The following is a 20,721-nucleotide window of genomic DNA, read 5'->3' as shown; positions in this document are numbered from 1 at the left end:
TAATAGATTGTTTCATTTAATTCTCACCTAGGGTAAGTATTACTGAGCCTTATTTTACATATGGGGAAAATGAAGCCTAACGAGCTTAAGTGACACTTTCAAAGTCATAGGACTAGTAAGTGGTAAAGTATAAGAAAGAAGCCAGCTTTACTCCAAAGCATGGGCTTTTTCTAAGAAGTATATATCTCCCAAGTGAAAAACTGCCTCTAAGCAGTTTATATTTAATTTTAAGCAGTGGTTCTCAACTGTGGGCTCTTTGCTTCAACCTCACTGCCACCCCAGGAATATGTGGCCATATCTGGGGACATTTTCGGTTGTCACAACTGGTAGGGCAGTGCTACTGGCATCTAGTGAGTAGAGGCCAGGGATGCTGCTAAACATCCTACAATGCTCAGGACAGCCCCCAACAATAAAGGATGATCTGGTCCAAAACGTAAATGGTGCCGAGGCTGAGAAAGTTGGATTCGAAGGATGGAGGATTTTTAAGGCCAATTCATAAAAAACAAGTTGTTTTGTCTGTACCTCACTCATATGTACATTCTATCCCATCACAGATGACAGCAGCCTTCTAAATCTAACTCCCTACCCCCTGGTTAGAAGACGGAAGAGAAGGTTCTTTGGGCTGTGCTGTCTCGTCTCAAGCTAGGTGATTCCTCCTGGAAACCACCACTAGGAAGACCTGAAAATATCACTGAACCCGAGGACCTCCAGACAGCTGAACCACAGTTATTGGTTTTCGACTATGTTTTCTATGCTTCCTTATTACTTTTATCCACCTCCCACCGCCCTTTGAAACGATTTTACATTTGAAAGCAGCTGCTGTCAAGAAAAAAAAAAGATTCAAAAAGCAGGCTGTTTTTAAAAGGATTTTTAAAGCTGACATTGTGCATGTCTGCTCCAAACCACACCATGACAGATGCAAGAATTATGATTTTTAAATTATTGAAAGGTTTTTCTAAGTATTACACAGAGAAAAATTATTTCATGTAGAATAGTATATCTATAGCTCTTGCTGATGTCACGTTAACAAATGATCACATATGAGAGTCTTTAAACATAGAAATCTATTTAAAACTGCAAAACTGTTCAAAATCCAACCAATATTAGGAATAATATTATAATCAAACATATACCACCTCAACCTATTGCTTTCTCTGCACTCATTTACGTTTAGTCTTCCATTCTGTCAGAATCTAAGAGCTTCAACGTAAAAATATCTTAATTTATAATGCAACAAGAACATATATGAAAACTATTTAAATTTTGTAAATACACAATAATCCTAATAACTTCATACAATGCATATGGGCAACTAATTTCCTTTCGATCCAATGGTGTCTTTTTCAGCTTCTTGGAGAATGAAGTAATCCAGTTAGGAAATGGTGTAGTGATATATACAATTACCCTCAAATGTAAAATTGAGTATTATCATATTTTGTTCTAATTGAAATCTGAAGCATGATGTCTGCACATCAGCATAGTGTTAAATCTTATAGGGCATGCTGGAATTAGCTCAGATCGTAAAAATACTTAACATTTTACATTGTTAATAAAATCTTTTTAGTTAAGCTAAGTTTGTCTCATTTTAGATGACTATGCAGATAGGACTTTTCCAACGTGTACTTGGTGTCTTGTCTTATGCTTAGAATCTTAAAAGCAGGACACATTAAGCAATACTCTATTTTAGAAAGGAGGAAGCCACACGCTTTGTTTTTCTGCTCACAGCTCTGCTGTGCTCTTCCTCCACTAAACTCGCAACATGATACAGATTTTGTTATATTTTCCCTTGCTCTTCCTTTGGCCCATTTCCCAGACAGAGTTTCCCATGGGTTGAAAGATCAAGCCTTTGGACTGCTTTTCTTGTTTTCCATAGTCTGAAATTCCTAAAGTCAGACAAGAGGCACCAGAGTCCAGCACAATAAAAGGATGACCTATACGTGGTTTATCCAAGATGCATCTTTAATCCCAACCCTATAATTTCACAGTATTTATGTGCACAGGCGTTTATAAGTCCACCAGTATTTTGACCTGAAAAGTAAATATACTCAAGCTTTTAGCTTTAGTGAAGAGCAAGACAAACTACTGGAATAATTATAGTATTAGGTTGAATTATATGAAACTGCTGATATTTGACTGTTTTTGACCTAAAAAATGGCAGCTTCATATAGCTCAACCTAATATCTGATGTTGTGGAAATTATCCTTGAAATTGTCTTCTAGTTTTTTTGATTGAAAGTGAAAGGATTAAAGAGTTGGAAGAGATCTCAAAAGGCGATGCATACCTCTATTTAGATCACACCAGCTGGTTTTTGGCCTTATTCTTGGAGTCCAGAGATGTATTCCAGTGAGTTGGCAATTGACGTATGGCTATAGGTATGAATAGCTTCATATCAAGACGTACCCTTGAAAGTTATACGAGAAAAATCACAATTTCCTAAATCAAATACTTGTAATACAGTGTGGGAATATGCTATTTTAAAACTCCTAGGGTGACTGCTCCTTTGCAAAGCAGGTAACCACTCCCAAATTTACCTGGTCCTCAAACCCTGATTTTCATAAATCAGGTTTGATTCAAGTTTAATATCCTTTCCTGAATGCAGTTCATTTTTATCCCCTGAAGTTTAATTCACTTCAGGTCCATTGTTTTAGAAATTATGAAGGAGCCCAATCTGGCACGCTCTCAGCTCCCATCTCTGCCCTCTCCCACCTTCCATTATACTGAACCCTTAGCTTCAATCTAGTTCCTACTAAAAAAACTACATGCAGAGTTATTAACAGATAAGCCCAGCCTTGGTGTTCAGCACCTTCTTCTAAATGCCAGACCTAAATCACTTCTGCTTGGTTAATTTGTGCTCACTCTTGCCTTAGCCTCGGTGTGAAAGTAACACCTTCCGTGCAATTGTCCTTTGTACAACTGAAGACTGTTAATAAATTCAGGTCTCACCTCCATGTCTGGGGAGGGCTATAGTAGCTATTCATGGAGATGGGGATTTGTCTAATTCCCTAGCTAGGCTTTCCATATCTAAGAGAAATAAATTCAGCCACCTTATCTTTTCTTCATAGTGCCTGTTTCCCGGCCTTGGATCAATTTTGTAGTTCCCGTGGACACACTCCAAGATTTATAGATCTTCTTTCACTATAGCAGGTCCTAAAATTAAATTTAGCGCTCAAAGTCCCAATAACCTACCCTGGCTCAGAGCTGCAATGGGTAATTCATCATCTCCCATTAGGTATGCCAATGCATCTTGTTAGGAGCTGACCCTACTCCCCTGTCACCTACCAAAGGACTTTCTCAGGTGTAGTTCCATGAGATAACTGTCTCAGCTTCCTGCTGGTAATTTTCTTTCAGATTAGCAATAACACCGAGCTGATCTCTAGGGATAAAGAGAGCCCATTGAACTCATTTTGTTGCATGTACGCATATTCTTGAAACAAAAAAGAATGTAAAGTTTTTTCTGGCGCACAACTACCCATTTTACCACCATATTTTTCATATCCTGTGTTGATCTTTTTTTTTTTTTCAGATTACAGAGACAATACATGTTCTTTGTGAAAAATCTGAAAAATACCACCAAGTATAAAGAAAATAAAAATCACCTGAATCCTGCCACAATCACATTGTTTAAAACCACATTTCCAGGCTTTAAATCAGTCATTGTCTGGGCCCAAAGGCACTTTTGGATGAGGTAGATGAAGAAGTGCCCAGAAGGCCAAGGTGCCGCTTTAAAAAAAATCCATCCACTAATGTTTTGCACACGTCTAGGAAGAGATTCAGCGCACACTTCTGATTGTGCCGTTGTTCAAGGGTACAAAGATGACTTTAAAAGTAGCACAGCACTGATGCCTCCTCTGATGAAAGCTCTTGGGGGAATTCTAAAATCCTGCCAGATCATTTTGTTCCTCGGTGCTCCTGCAAGTTTGGATACTTACTGTTTGGCAGTACTGCCATCTACTGGAAGCTAAAATTATACAGAGCATAAAAGCATCTAACTGATTTTAGACAGCCAACAAATGGGCCAGATTAACGATGATCCCATGTGGAATTTCAGACTCTGGAAGTCTCAAAATCGAAAGAATTAAAGATATCCATCCATAATAACTTCCCACCTACCCACACACATACCTTAGCAATGTCTACCATTTCTTTGTGTTCTAGAACATCACCAAATGCAAAATGCTCAACTTTCAGGTTACTATAGAAAGGATGAAAAACGGTCCAGGATAAACCACTAATATTACATATAAAGTCCAGAAATAAACCCAAGAACATAGAAGAATTGAGAACATTAAAAAGATGACATTTCAAATCTGTGAGAAAATGTTGGATTATTAAGTTATATTGGGATAAATGGTTAGCCATCTGTTGAGGGATATATTAGATCTATACCTCATAACTGTCATCAAAATAAATTCTAAGTGAAGTATTTAAATTAAATATTAAAGCACATAAATAAACTGGCAGTATTGATGAATATATATGTAATTTTAGTGTGTGGGGGGGGAAAAGCCTTTCTAAGCATGATAGCAAAGGAAGAAATCCCAAAGGAAAAGATGGGTGGATCTGACCAATTAAAAATGCAAAACTCCTATAGAGTAAAACAAACAAACAAACAAACCAGATTAAGAGAAAGCCAAGTTTTAAATATATGCAACAAAGGGTACAGACGTCTAATAACATATATCAAGAGCTTAAATTCCACAACCTTTGGGAAGTTTCCATGATCTACAGCTCCTTCCCCAGCCAAGTGTTCCCATTTTATTCTTTCCCTTTCCTTATTACATTTTTTTCATTATTGCTTGTTGAATTGTCTCTCCACTAAACTGGAAGTTCCAGATGGCAGCAACCAGGTCTATTTTGCTTATTCTTATATCCTCAGCACAATGCTAAACACGAAAGCAAATACTGAAAACATATTTATGAAATGAGTGGATAATGAATGCATGAATAAATGACAATTTATGACTCAAAAAGAATCAAACTTTCCAGTAGAAAATTGAGCCAAGCACACAAACTGGTGATGTACCATAAATTAGAATAATGCACTAATAATATGAAAATATTTGAACATACTAGTAATCAAAAATGCAAATAATTATGATATACTCTTTTCCATGTATCAGAAAGGCAAGACTATAAAGAATGAATGTTTCCAGGGACAGTAAGGAAGTCTGGAAGTGAACATCCTCTTACAGAGCCAACAAGTAGGTAAATTGATTCCACTTTCTGGAAAATAATTTGGCAATATAGTTTTCACCTCTACCAAGTAATTCCACTGTAGGGAAATTCTCCTCAAAAAGATCAGAGAAAAATGAGCTAAGATATATTCATTCATTATTCAAAAAAAATATGCAAGAAAGAATGCTTATTTGGAAGAATGAGGAAAAAATGTAAATAAACCCACAGTATACGGTTGGTTAAATATGGTATATCCTTTCAGTGTAATACTGTGCACCAATTAAGAATAAGCAACATATGTATATTTATTGAAATGAACTATATTGATAAATTAAAAAAGCTATAGAAAAATATCTACAGTATCATCCCATATTTAACATATACATATATATGTGTGCATTAAAGAGTCTGAAAAGATATTTGCTAAAATGTTAACAGCATTTATCTCTGGGAGGTGAGATTTGGAGCAATTATATATATATATTTTTTGCATATCTGTAATTTCTGGTTTTTCCACAATGAGCATGTAGTACATGTATAATTTTTTTCAGGGAATAAATAACAATGTTCACAATATATATTAAATGAGAAACATGTTATAAAACAGTATGTATAGTATGACACAATATTTGTAAAAAAGAAAAATATATATAAATATTCTATGTATGTATATATATGCATAAGAAAGCTAGAAGGACATACACTAAAATGTTAATAGTAGTTATTTATGGGTAGTGGGATTATGGGTGATTATTTTTTCTTTTTGCTTCTCTGTGTTTTCTAATTTTTCTACAATGAATATGTATTACTTGTGTAATAAAAACTAATAATAAAAGTTTAAAAAAAAAGAATGAAAAAGTGAAAGAGACATTGTGATTCACCATTTGCCCAGATCCTACCCACCCCCTCACCCCACCCCCTTGACATATTCGTTGTCATCAAAATGATGGCAGTGGAGATATGGAGAGGAAACACCAGGGCACCGTAACTTTTGAAGAGAGAAGATGCAAAACAGACAGACAAAGGGGGGGCTGGGGAGAGGAAAGAGAGAAGAAGAAAGGAAGGAAAGAAGGGAGGGATAGAGGGAGGGAAGAAAGAATTAAGTGAAAGTGAAGTCAGTGGAGGAAGGATTAAAACAGGCTTTGGAAACTTTCACTAACAATAGCAATATGTCTGAATTGCACTCAGTTTTCCTGATAGTTACGACATAAAAAAAAAAAACCAACAACGTTGAGTTAAATAATTTTATTTTCTGATAAAAGGAGATGGTACACACATCTGGAGAGACATCTAGGAATTAAATTCTGACAGGAATATATCCCAAGAAGTTTTTCAAAACGCAAACTATTGAGTCCAGCTAGTTGTCAAGGATTGCGCAGTATAGTCTGGAGTTACACAGAATTTTGTCTGAATCTCAGATGGGCTGCAACAAAGTACACAGCTATGGCTAGCAGTTCCATAATCTGTTCTCTCCTTTTTACCTTTAGTAACAGAGATCCCAAATTTCAGGGAGACACTGGCCCCACCTAAAGTAAATACTCCATTTCCCAGGCTTCCTTGGTTGTGGGTGTGGCAATATAACTGAATTTTGGCCAACAGCTTATGAGTGTAATTGCACAATTTCCAGGTAACATCCCCAAAATAAGGGGCATGCACTTCCTTCCCTTCCCACTAGGCTGCGAGGAGAACATGAGGGTGGAAGCTGAAACAACTGTCTTGGACCCAGAGTCAGACACCACGAAAAGATGACAGAAGAGCCTTAGCAGAGATTACCTATCTCATACTGCTATCTGCTTAACTAATTAATTAATAACTTCTATCTCATTTAAGGCATTAATAATTGTGAATCTTTGTATAGAAGAACTTATTCACTAAATTAGTCAACTTCTGTAAGCCTCAGTTTCCTGAGAGTAAAATAGAAACAATATATCAATATCACAAAAGGTTCAACCAAATGACTGTCCAATTACTTGCTTAGAATCAAAGCTCTTTTATGAGAAAAATCAAATGAATCAAACACTGCATGATACTGTGTTGCAGAACAGCAGACAAAGGGAAATCTTTGAAATAAATAGTGATTTTAAATCAAATGATCAATTGATTTCCATTTGCAAAAAAGAATTAAACTTCACCCTTGCCTCATTCCAAGTTGGTTGTTGATCTAAAAATAAAAGGTAATACAATAAAGCTTCCAGAAGGTAATATAGGAGAATATCTTCATACCCACAGAGTTGTGAAATAGCTCCTAACAGAACACAAAGCATGTACAGAAAACCCTTTAACATTATCTGCTATCATAGAACATACATGTACCCTGTGACCCAATAGTTTCACTCCTAGGTGGAGACTTAGAAATATATGTGTGCGTATTCAAAGACAGTTAAAAGAATATCCATAGTGGCATTACCTGTAATAGGAAAAACCCATAAACAATTCAGCAAAAGAATCCGTCAACAAAAGAATGAAAAAGTAAATTGTATAATACTATACAGCAATAGAAATAAATGAACTCCATTGCAGCTACATACAACCAGATGAAAGAATAAAACTATTGCAGTACTGAATGAACAGATCTAGGTGTAAAAGTGCCTGCTGCCATTAGCAGCCAACAGTAGCTGAGCAATGGATGCCGTGGTTGAGTAAAACAAACATGGGCAGCACCACAGCATCTACTACAGTTCACCCCCAGCACTGTTCCGATCCACTTGCTTCTCACATTGATCTACACCACCCAGGCATAGCTTCTTCTGGACTCTGTTATCGTAACTCACACACACAAAAAGAAAGACAAAGCACAGCCCCTGCTATGCAGCTGGTTCCAAGATTATATATAGCTGATATTCATCCCCTCTCTTCTCTACTACCCATTCTAGATTCCCTTCATCCTAGTCTGGCACTGCTGAGTTGCCTGGTATTACGACCCAGACCCTCCCTCCTAGTGGTCTGAGACCCTGCTTACCATGCCTTTCAGTAGAGTATGGTTGCTGTATTTGCCCATTTACAGCAAAACCCGAAAAACCCATAAGCATACCAAGAGGTACCCAGTCACCTAAGTGCCAAACATATTCCTCTGTGCCCTCATTATGTTGCAGCAGCCCTCCTTCCTCCTGATGATCAGGGCCAATAACCTCTGTCAGTGTAGTAACTCTTTTATTTGTCTTATAGTTTTCTGGCATGAGGAGTCTAAAGTGACCAGGTAGCAGTGGTAGCTTAAAGTTTAGTGGGACTCTGCTCTGTGACCCTCTAGACACACAGATTCTAGACCCCCCAGATAGGAAGCACAAATTCCTCAGTAGATCACTGGGGCCACTCCTACTTTCACCCCTTGATTTTTGGACCCATATATTCTATGTATTAGTGACTCAGAACCAAATAGTGACCCTTGAGTTAGGGAATATAGTGCATCCTGAGTATGGTGCACCCACTGCTGCAAGGAGTCCTCTCCTTGAAGAGGCTGTGCCTCTTCATCCCACTCTGTTGGGATGGCAGCTCCTGGTTGGTGGAGTATGTGCAGGAACAGTGGGTCCTGGTCGTGTCACTGATGCACTCCTTTGCTATTAAATGGGGCCTTTGGTCTGAGGTAATGTTATACAGGATCCCACAGGGGTGGATCAGACACTCTGTGAGTCCATGGGTACTGGTGCCGGCTGCAGCCCTGCAGATGGTGATGGCAAACCCGCATCCAGAAACCAGGTTAGTCCCGGTCAGGCTGATCTAGTCAACTTGTCACCAAGTGGCAGGTTGTTCTCCCCAAGAAATGCTATTGTATCAAGGACACAGGGTCAGTCTCTGTTGCCAACAGGACATTCACCAATGGCTGTAAGTAAACTAGTGTTGGTGAGAAAAGCCTGTATTAGTTTCTTACTGCTGTAACAAATTACCACAAACTTAGTGGTAACAACACAAATTTATCACTTACAATTCTGGAGGTCCAAAATCAGTTTCACTGGTCTAAAATCAAGGAGTCAGCAGGCCTGCGTTCCTTCCGGAGGCACTAAGGGAGAATCTATTTCCTTTCCTTTTCAAGCTTCTAGAGGCCTCGGGCATTCCTTGCTCGTGGCCCCTTTTTCCATGTTCAAGCCGACAGTGTAACGTCTTCAGTTCTCTCTGTCTCCGTCTCTGACAGAGACATCATCATCACATATCCTCCCTTGACTCATTCTTCTGGCTCCCTTTTATAGGGAACCTTGTTGTTACATTAGGCTCACCCAGATAACCCAGGATAATTTTTCCATCTAAGATCCTTTTAACATAATCCGATCTGCAAATTCCCTTTTGCCAAGAAAAGTAACATATCTATAGGTTCCAGGGATTAGGAAGTGAACATTTTTGGGGAGCTGCTATTCTGTCTACCACAAAACCAGTGCTGTTGGACCCATTCACAGCCTCCATTTCTTCCAGGAGCTGCTTTTTGAATAGTGTATCTTTCTCTGCTGCAGATAGCATGGCCTTGCTCTAGAACCCTAAGCGTCCATGCCATTACTCTCTTATTGGAGTATGCCAGAGTCTTCCTACCACCCTTTTATGCCCAGATATTTGTAGCACCATCGTCTCTGCCAGATGATATGGCCTAAGTGACAAGGTTGCTTGTACTGAACTTGCTTAAAACCTGCTGCAGGGCCCCTCCCTGCTCTGGAACCCACTTAAAACTAGAACTCTTCACATACCCCGATAAATGGGTCAGAGGTCTACCACCAAGCGTGAAATATGCCACCTCCAAAGTTTGACAAGGCCAACCAAGCCTCACATTTCTTTCTCAGTGGTAGGAGATGCAAGAGACAATAACTTGTCACTTGGGTTGGGATATGCCAGCATCCCCCAGACCACTGGACTCCTAAAAAGTCACTGATGGGCAGGCCTCTTAATCTTTGAAGGCTTATCCCCCATCCTCTGAAGTTTGTGTGATTTACTTACAAAGGCATTCAGAGTACTCAGCACTTTGTGCTCACTAAGTCCAGGTAACATGATGGCATCAACTTAGTGGACAAAAATGATGTTCTCTAGAAAGAATGCTCAGATCAGTGTGGTGAGGCCTTCTAGGGATAGAGCAGTTTCAAAAAACCATCTGAGGACATGGATTTATGCTAAACCCCAGGTACCCAACCACTCAGTGATTAAAGTAAATATTATAAAATGAGAATATATAGTGCTATAGATGAGGGATGTCTACTAGAGGTAGAGCAGGCTGATTCTAAAAGGTCATCTGAGGACATGGAATTGGACTATACCCCAGGTTCACAGCTGCTAAGTAATAATATTATATAGTGAATAATAGAGTTCTATTGTCTATGTTCTCATTGTTAGATAAAAACCCATAACAATATGGCTTAATTTATAATAGTGCATATGCACTTAATGGTTGATTAAACTCAGCCTGGGCTTTTAGGAATTTCCTCTCCACCTGCCCCAAGAAAAATCTCTACTGGGGACCCTGAAGGATAGTTAATTTGCTGTAGGGAAGATAAAAGTAGTAACTCTCACTGGGGACCCACAGCATCTCTAGAATCTTGGTCCTCTTCAGACTTCTTGTACCTTTTTTTTTTTTTTGCGGTACACGGGCCTCTCACTGTTGTGGCCTCTCCCGTTGCAGAGCACAGGCTCCAGACGCACAGGCTCAGTGTCCATGGCTCACGGGCCCAGCCGCTCCGCGGCATGTGGGATCTTCCTGGACTGGGGTACGAACCCGCGTCCCCTGCATTGGCAGGCGGACTCTCAACCACTGCGCCACCAGGGAAGCCCCAGCGTATGGTTTTTATTCTAGCTCTTGCATGACTGCAGAAGTTTACTTACTTCTCATTCTATGTGATCCCAAGTCACTGTGTTTCAGTCACCTCATCTGTAAGGTGGAATGATGTGCCTAAGCAAAAGCCATCACAAACCCATCTACTGCATTAAGTATCTGACAGGGAAGAGAGAAAAAAGAATTAACTACATCATGCAGAAAAGCTTTCTCATAAAGGATTTGTTCCAATCTAAATCCATGTTTAAAAATCCCCTCTACTCTCTTATTAAAACTCTGTCTCCAGACATAGTGTACTGTTTATCTCTGAGGGCTCTATTTTATCTCTTATCTGTATCAGAATTTATTCTACATATGGATAAAGAGAGGCATCTTCACCCCAAGTTAGGAGTAGAGTGGGGTCAGCATTCACGTTGCCCCAAATGTTCAGAACCCCAACTATGGCACCTGATCTGGGCTTGTCCCTTTCACCTCCACCAGCAGCCCTCTGTACTTACAGAGGGCTTCCCCACTTCCCCTCCCTCAGTTCAGAAATTACTTCTGTATTCTATTTTCTCACAGATTTAAAAGGGATTTCTCCACACTCATGAGTTTCTAGAACATTGGTGCAATTGCCTACTTCTCCAAATTTTGATCCATATGAAACTTTACTTTTGCTACATATTGCTATGGTGAGTCTGTCACTGAGCTGAGAAGATTGTATGACTTGTTATAGAGCAGGAGCCACCTTCAGATAAAAGGTAAGAGTCTTAGAAAATAAACTGGAAGATCGTGTGCTTACTGAACATTGAGTAGTTTTGCTTCATGAATATATAACAGAGCATTGTTACGGCAGTGAACAGTTCTACTAAAAATTGGCACAATGATAAAGGGCCATGAGGTGAATAGTTCAAAAACTGTTATGCCACAAAATTTTAATGTTAGAAACTGTGCTGTGTTCCTGACACATTTACCCTGGAATGAAGCCATTAGTCAACAACTACCACTCACAGCCAGCTTCAACTACTCATTGTTAGCCATGAATAGACAAACAAAGCTCAACGGACATTGAGAATAGTTTACAACTTAAAAGAGAAAGACTATCATCAAACGAACAAACAAATTAGAAACACTGACACTGGAGAAAACAGAAATAGTTCTAATTATACTCAAAGAAATTTGAAAAGATGTTACATCCCCATCAAACAAGTACAGGATACTCTGAAAAAGGAATAATTAGAGACTAAAAAGGAGCTAATGAAAATTCAAATCAATTGCTAAAATAAAAATTCAAAAAAGTTATTTAAGAAAGCACTACCACATCAAATACAATATATAAAAAAGATAATACAGCTGGACCAAGGGGAGATTCACCCAGGAATACATGACTGGTTCAATTTTTAAGAATCAATCAATGTTATTCCCCATATTAAAAAACCAAAGAAGAAAAATCATGTGATAATCTCAATAGATGGGGAGGGGGGAAGCATGTAATAAAATTCACCATCCATTCATGATTTTTAAAAAAACAACTCTTAGCAAACTATGAATTAAGAGAAATTTCCACAAAAGGATAAGGGGTATATATCAAAAAAAACAAACAAACAAACTACAGTTAACATTATACTTAATGACAAAAGACTGAATGCTTTCTCTCTGAGAAGAAGAAAAAGATAAGAATATTTACCCTTACCAAAATTGAACTGAAGCTGTAAGACAGAAAATAACAAATGTTGGCTAGGATGTGAGAAATTGGAACACTAGTACATTGCTGGTGGGAATGTAAAATGGTACAGCTGTTTTAGAAAACAGTATGGCTGTTGCTCAAAAGGTTACACATAGTGTTACCATATGACCCAGAAATTTCACTCCTAGGTATACACCCAACAGAAAATAAGTGTCCACACAAAAATCTGTAAACAAACATTCATAGCAGCATTATCCATAATAGCCAAAATGTATTAAAAAAACGTCGATCAACTGATGAATGGATAAATAAAATGTGGTATAGCCACATCATGAAATATTATTTGGCAGTAAAACAAAATGAAGTACTGATATATACTACAACATACACAAAATTTGAAAACATTATGCTAAGTGAAAGAACCTAGTCACAAAAGACCCCATATTGTATGATTTCATTTATGTGAAATGTCCAGAATAGGTAAATCTATAAAGACAGAGAAGAGATTGCTGGTTGCCTAAAGCTAGCAAGTTGGAGGGGAAATGGCAAGTGGTTGCTGATGGGTAGGGTGTTTCTTTCGAGAGTGACAAAAAAGTTCTAAAATTGACTATGGTGATGATAACTTTGTGAATACACTAAAAGCCATTGAATTCTATACTTTAAATGGATAAATTGTATGGTATGTGAATTATATCTCAATATAGGTCATATTTTTTTCAAATGTACTGGTGGTCCCAGTCAGTGAAGCAAAGTAGGAAAGGAAATTGAAGGCATACAGATTGAAAAGGAAGAAATAAAATGTCTCTATTTGCAAATGACATGGTTGTTTATGTAGAAAATTGCAGAGAATCTACAAAAAGGTACTAGATCTAATAAATGAGTTTAGCTAGGTCACGGGATACAAGGTCAATATTTTTTTTTAAATCAAGCATGTTTTTATACATTAGCAATGAACAATTGGAAATTGAAATTTTGAAAAGTATCATTTGAAATAACATCAAAACTATGAAACACTTAGGTGTAAATCTTACAAAATATGTATAGTATCTGTATATTGAAAAAGACAAAAACTGATTAAAGAAATCAAAGATGATCTAAATAAATGGAGTAATATGCTATGTTTATAGATTGGGAGATTTAATATTATTAAAAGGTCAATTCTCCCCGAAACGATTTATAGATTAAATGTAATTCAAATCAAAATCCCAGCAGAATTTTTTGTATAAATTAACTTGATTCTAATTTATTTGGAAAAGTATAGAAACTAGAATTGCCAAAATAATTTTGAAAAAGAAAAATAAAATTGGAGGGCTTCCCTGGTGGTGCAGTGGTTGAGAGTCCGCCTGCCGATGCAGGGGACACGGGTTCGTGCCCCGGTCTGGGAGGATCCCACATGCCGCGGAGCGGCTGGGCCCGTGAGCCATGGCCACTGAGCCTGCGCGTCCGGAGCCTGTGCTCCGCAACGGGAGAGACCACAACAGTGAGAGGCCCACATACCGCAAAAAAAAAAAAAAACAAAAACAAACAAACAAAAATAAATAAAATAAAATAAAATTGGAGAACCACACTAACTGATTAAAGACTTAATATACAGGTAAAGTAATAAAGACAGGGTAGTACTGGCAAAAGGACAGACACATAGATCAATGGAACAGAGTAGAGAATCCAGGATACACACACACACACACACACACACACACACACACACACACACAAAAGTCACCTGATTTTCAGCAAAGAAGCCAATTCAATGGAGAAGAAATAGTCCTTTCAACAATTTGTGCTGGAACAATTGGCCATCCATATGCAAAAAATGACCCATATCTTGCATTATACTCAAAAATTAATTCAAAATTTAACCCAAATGTAAAATCTAAAACCATAAAATCTTCTAGAAAAAAAATAGGAGAAAATATTTGTGACTTGGGTTAGGCAAAGACTTCTTAGATATTACACAAACCATAGAAGAAACATTGATATATTGGAATTCATCAAAATTTAAAACTTCTGCTCTTTGTAAGACTCTGTTAAACAAATAAAAAACCAAACCACAGACTGGGAGAAAGTGTTTGTAAGATACACATCTGATGAAAGGTTGATATCCAGAATGTATAAAAAAACTCTTGAAATTCAATTTAAAAAAAAAGAAAACCAAACAACCCATTTAAAAAAAAATAAGCAAAAAACTGATGAAACATTTCATCCAAGAAGATATACAGATGGCTAATAAACATACACAAAGTAATGCTCAGTCATTGAGAAAATGCAAAATAAAACCACAATGTGATCACACTGTGTACCTATTAGATGGGGAGTGGGGTAGTAGAGAAAAACAATCATGTCAATACAAAGTGCTTCTAAGGATGTGGAACATCTGGAACTCTATGCATTGCTGATGGGAATGCAAAATGGTACCTCCATTTTGGAGAATAGTATGACACTTTCTTATCAAGTTAAATCATACACTTACCATCCCATTAACCCTATTCTGAAGTATTTACCCAAGTGAAAACATGTTCACTCAAAAACTTATCTATGTGAATGCTTATAATGGCTCTGATCTATAAAGCCAAAAACTGGAAACAACTAAATGTTCATTGTACACCTAATACTAATACAATGTTATATGTCAATTACATCTCAAAAAAAATGAAAAGTAAAAATGAATGGTACGTACAACAATGTGGATAAATCTCAAATGCATTATGCTAAGTGAAAGAAGTCAGATTCAAATGGATACTCAATGCTTCTATTCCTATGACATTCTGGAGAAGGCAAAAGTATAGGGACAAAAAGGGATCAGTAGTCTCTGGGTGCTGGAGGAAAAAGGAGGCAAGTGATTTATGCAAGAGCATCAGGAGACTTTGGGGGTAAGTGAAATGTTCTACATCTTGGTTGCGGTGGTTACCTGACTATGTATGTTTTGTCGAAATTCAGAAATATTCACCAAAAAAAACAGTGTATTTTACTGTATTATATTATACCTACTATACACAACTTTAGAAAATCTGCTAAAGTGTCACTCACTTCTTTGCTGAATTTACCTCAATCTGGGGTTCTAGCTCTCAGTCTTGCAAATTTGAGAACTGATTGTCAGCAAAGTTTTAAGAGAATCATATTAACACATTAAGAATCACATTAAGTTCAAAAGAATTGATACATAAACCAGAAAGCCAGTTGATTTATTTGTAATGAGAAATGCAATTGCTAATGCTAATAGATAACGTAGGTTTTTCTAGTCAAGATGTTCTCTTCCTGTAATCATACTTCATGGGAAACCAAATTATAATCAGATAGTTGTGCTGTGAGCACAGAGTCAGAATAAGGAATGTTAGTTGTAACTTGAATACCTGATCTACCCATCTCCAGATAAAGGACTATTTCTGCCGCCAGGACTAGGTTCAGAATGAGACATCCTTTCCCCAGGACAGGCACGGCTGGGCTCTGCCAACACTTGGTTTTTCACTTCTGTGACTCTCATTTTCTTAATCATAGAAGGATGATCAACCTCAACTCTGACTATAACTTCTCCTTCATAAGTGGTAATACCTTCAATTGAGTCATAATTGAGACTGGCAGACCTGGGAATAATTCTGCCTCTTTAAAGGGACATTGCATCTTTGTGTTGTAATTTATAATGAGCTAATGTCAGTTTAATTCTTAGAGGGCAACTTCATTCCCCAGTTCTTAGGGGAATTTTCCTTGTCATTTCCTTGTACTATCTAAAAAGTGATAATGGTTTAATAGGCAACCATGCCCTAAATTACTTTACAGAACAGAATCTTGAAGACAACTTGTCATAACACACAAAAATGACCCCCTAAGAGAAACAGCACGTTATGGTAGAGAGCACTGAGCTACAGGTCAAAAGTTTTTTGTTTTTTTTGTTTGTTTGTTTTTGTGGTACGCGGGCCTCTCACTGCTGTGGCCTCTCCCGTTGTGGAGCACAGGCTCCGGACGCGCAGGCTCAGCGGCCATGGCTCACCGGCCCAGCTGCTCCGCGGCATGTGGGATCCTCCCGGACCGGGGCACGAACCCGTGTCCCCTGCATCGGCAGGTGGACTCTCAACCACTGTGCCACCAGGGAAGCCCCAGGTCAAAAGTTTTAAAAAAAATAAATTAGAACATTCGCTAACACCATACATAAAAATAAACTCAAAATGGATTAAAGACCTAAATGTAAGACCGGATACTATTAAACTCTTAGAGGAAAAACTAGGCAGAACACTCTTTGACATAAATCACAGCAATATTTTTTTGGACCCATCTCCTACAGTAGTGGAAATAAAAGCAAAAATAAACAAATAGGACCTAATTAAACTCAAAAGCTTTTGCACAGCAAAGGAAGCCATACACATACACACACACACACACAAAACCACCTACGGAATGGGAGAAAATATTTGCAAATGATGCAACCAACAAGGGATTAATTTCCAAAATATACAAACAGCTCATATAGCTCAATATCAAATAAACAATCAATCAAAAAATGGGCAGAAGGCCTAAATAGACATTTCTCCAAAGAAGACATACAGGTGGGCAATAGGCACATGAAAAGATGCTCAATATCGCTAATTATTACAGAAATGCAAATCAAAACTAGAGTGAGGTATCACCTCACACCAATCATAATGGCCATCATCAAAAAGTCTAGAAATAATAAATGTTGGAGAGGGTGTGGAGAAAAGGGAACCCTCCTACACTGTTGGTGGGAATGTAAATTAGTGCAGCCACCATGGAGAACAGTATGGAGGTTCCTTAAAAAACTAGAGTTACCATGTGATCCAGCAATACCACTCTTGGGGATATATCTGGAGAAAACCATAACTGGAAAAGACACATGCACCCCAATGTTCATAGCAGCACTATTTACAATAGCCAACATATGGAACCAACCTAAGTGACCACTGACAGATAAATGGATAAAGATGTGGTATATTTATGCAATGGAATGTTACTCAGCAATAAAAAGGTATGAAATAATGCCATTTGCAGCAGTCCATCCATGTTATGGACCTGGAGATTATCATACTAAATAAGTCAGACAGAGAAAGACAAATATCATATGACATCCCTTATATGCAAAATCTTAAAAAATGATACAAATGAACTTATTTACAAAACAGAAACAGACTCACAGATTTAGAGAACAAACTTATGGTTAGGGGGTGGGAGGAGAGGGATAGATTGGGAATTTGGGATTGACACGTACACACTGCTATATTTAAAATAGATAAGCAACAAGGACCTACTGTATAGCACAGGGAACTCTGCTCAATATTCTGTGATAACCTAAATGGGAAAAGAATTTGAAAAAGAATAGATACATGTAAATGTATAACTGAATCACTTTGTTGTACACCTGAAACTAACACAATATTGTTAACCAACTATATCCAACATAAAATTAAAATTAAAAAAAAGTTCTGGGTTTCAACCCCAGCTCCACCTGCTGTGTAGCACCAAGTCACTGGGCTCTGTCCATAATTTCTTTATCAGTCATGTCAAGACAATAATATCTGTCCTGCTGGTCTCCAAAACTATCTTTAAATTGTACAATTCTATTCAAATGTAGCAAGCCACTGATAGAACTTTGCCAAGCAGTTGGGGAAAGCACTGCCATTCTAAAGGGTATCTTGATAACTTCCCCACATCCTTTGTGCAGACCATCCCTGACTGAGCAGTGCAGGCTTTCAAGCAGCTCACCATTCAAGGGGCAGCCATGAGAAGAATAATGTGTTGTTAACAATAAGCAAGCATTTAAATGATTAGAGTCAACGTCCTTAATGCGGGAAAAGAGCTACTTTGTAACTTCATCTATCTCAATTCTTGTCCAACCTACCCTGCGCCCCCAGAGGATGACCCATGTGAATTCTACCAATGGGCTCCCTTGGTCTTTGGCTTCACAATGTGTTCTGTCAAAGGGGAGCCCTGACAGGAGTGAGGAAGGAGGGAAAAGAGAATGAAGTCAGGGTATATATCATCCTGACCCTGTCTGTGCAGAGGCACAGTGGGCTGGCTACATCCCTTGACTGAACGTCTCAACTCCTAACAGATGACGTTGACCACACAGTTCTCTCTAGGTCCTGCTCCATAGGGGTGGTAACGCCATCTCACTGCCAGTAGCCCTGGGGTACCACACTATCTCTTCTGTTTTCCCTACACCTTGTCCACACTTTATAAGTCCTTTTATTAATCTCTCTTCAAATCAACCATCTGTTTCCTACAGATGTAGCCACCTTGTGTCTTATATCCTATAGTTGATACAGACACACTGAGGCTTTCATGCTAAAGGCAGCACCAAACATTAATTTCTTCAACAAATATTCCCGGAGAGCCTCCTTTGCGCCAGGCCTTAGAGAATACAGCAGAGAACAACATAAATAAATCCTCTCCCTCTATCCTCAGGTGGGTGATGAAGGAAGGCTTTATCCAGGAGATGACTTTGAGGCACATTTCAGGACAATGTGAAAAGAGCCAGACACAAGGATCTGGAGGAAGAACTTGCCAGGCAAAGGGACAAACAAGAGAAATGACTCTGAGGCAGAAACAAGGTTGGCCTTTTGAGGGACATACAAATCCATGTGGCTGCAGCAGAGTGAATGAAAAGGAAAATGGTGGGAATGGTAGGAAATGGGAAGCTTTGTAGGTTGTGTTAAGGAGTGTGGATTTGATTCCAAGGGTTATGGGCAGCTCTTGGGGGTAGTGACAGGGGAATGGCTGAGTCTGGTTTAAAGATCGATTGGCTGCTGTGTGAGAATAGACTGTAAAGCAAGAGTGGCAGCAGAGACAAGTTATGAGAGTATTAAAATAGCTGAGGGGGGCTTCCCTGGTGGCACAGTGGTTAAGAATCCGCCTGCCAATGCAGGGGAGACGGGTTCGAGATCTGGTCCGGGAAGATCCCACATGCATCAGATCAACTAAGCCTGTGAGCCACAACTACTGAGCCTGCGCTCTAGAGCCCGCGCACACAACTACTGAAGTCCACGCGTCCTAGAGCCCATGCTCTGGAACAAGAGAAGCCACCACAATGAGAAGCCCGTGCACCGCAATGAAGCGTAGGCCCTGCTCTCCGCAACTAGAGACAGCTTGCTTGCAGCAATGAAGACCCAATGCAGCCAAAAATAAAATAAACAAAATAAAATAGCTGAGGGAAGAGATCATAGTGGCATGGATCAGGTTAGTGATCATGGGAAATGGAGAGAAGTGACAATACTCAGAAAGTATCTGAATTTACTTATTAATTGGAAACGGAGTGAGAGGAAAAGGAAGAGGCTGCTGCTAAAAATTCTGATGTCAGTAACTCGATGCCATTTACTAGAAGACCAGGTTTTTACACATTGGGATTGCTGTGGAGAAATAAGAATTTGTGTGTTCATTTGATACCCAAATTGAAATGTTGAGGAGGCAACTGAGTATGAGCCTGGCTCTTAGAAAAGAGATGAGAGTTCAAGACACAGATGTATGACCATGCACATATGGAAGTGGATGAGGTTACCCTGGGTAACAGTGTGTCTGGAGAAGATTAACAACATGGACTGAGCCAGGTGGATCAGCTGGAGTTTAAAGCTTATGGAAAAGAGGAGGAACTAGCAAAGAAGTCTGCGAGGAAGCACCAGCGAGGAAGAAGGAAGAGGACTGTCATGGGTGTGCAGGACCCATGTGAGACTGAGAACTCCATCCCTAGTGAAAGGGTGTTTGAGAAAAATCTATTGCGCTAAATGTGGCTGAAAAGTGAAATAAGACAAAGCTGAAAATTAAATCATTGAACTTGCCAACATGTAGGATGTTGATGCTTTCAACACTGAATGATAGAAACAAAAGTAGGTTAATGAGAAAATCGAAGGTTATAGAACAGAGAGCACTAATACAAACAACTATGTGAAGGAGTTTTGCTGTAAAGGGAGCAGCTAGAGGGAAATGTGGATTCGAGGAGGAGTTGTTTTTAAGACAGAAGATGTTAGGGCCTGTTAATATGCTGATGGGATTTTTCTAGCAGAGAGAAAAATAGATCGTGTAGGAAAAAGGGGAGATCAGTGAAAGAACAAGATTTTGAGGAGAGGAGAGTGAGGGGGAGCCACTGTGTATAAGCAGAGGAGTTGCCAACTTATAGGAGCTCAGACATTCTAAATTCTTG

General features: G+C 38.7%; 1 protein-coding gene across 2 annotated transcripts in view; it reads left to right on the top strand.

Annotated features, from left to right (window-relative positions):
• The window catches only part of RGS7BP (regulator of G protein signaling 7 binding protein), a 160,670-nt gene that overhangs the window by 115,251 nt on the left and 24,698 nt on the right, over nucleotides 1-20,721 (top strand). The window contains exon 6 of one of the 2 annotated variants that reach the window (XM_060009433.1): nucleotides 555-6,018. The exons of the other annotated variant lie outside the window; for it this stretch is intronic. Coding sequence (XP_059865416.1) covers nucleotides 555-646 — 92 coding nt within the window. The 3' untranslated portion in view covers nucleotides 647-6,018. Of the gene's footprint in view, nucleotides 1-554; nucleotides 6,019-20,721 lie in introns of those variants that run through there. 2 annotated transcript variants of the gene reach the window in all.

Source organism: Delphinus delphis, chromosome 3 (assembly GCF_949987515.2).
Source record: "Delphinus delphis chromosome 3, mDelDel1.2, whole genome shotgun sequence".
NCBI classification, from domain to species: Eukaryota; Metazoa; Chordata; class Mammalia; order Artiodactyla; family Delphinidae; genus Delphinus; species Delphinus delphis.
Note: the sequence above shows the minus strand (reverse complement) of the source record. Positions and strands in the feature narration are given on the sequence as shown.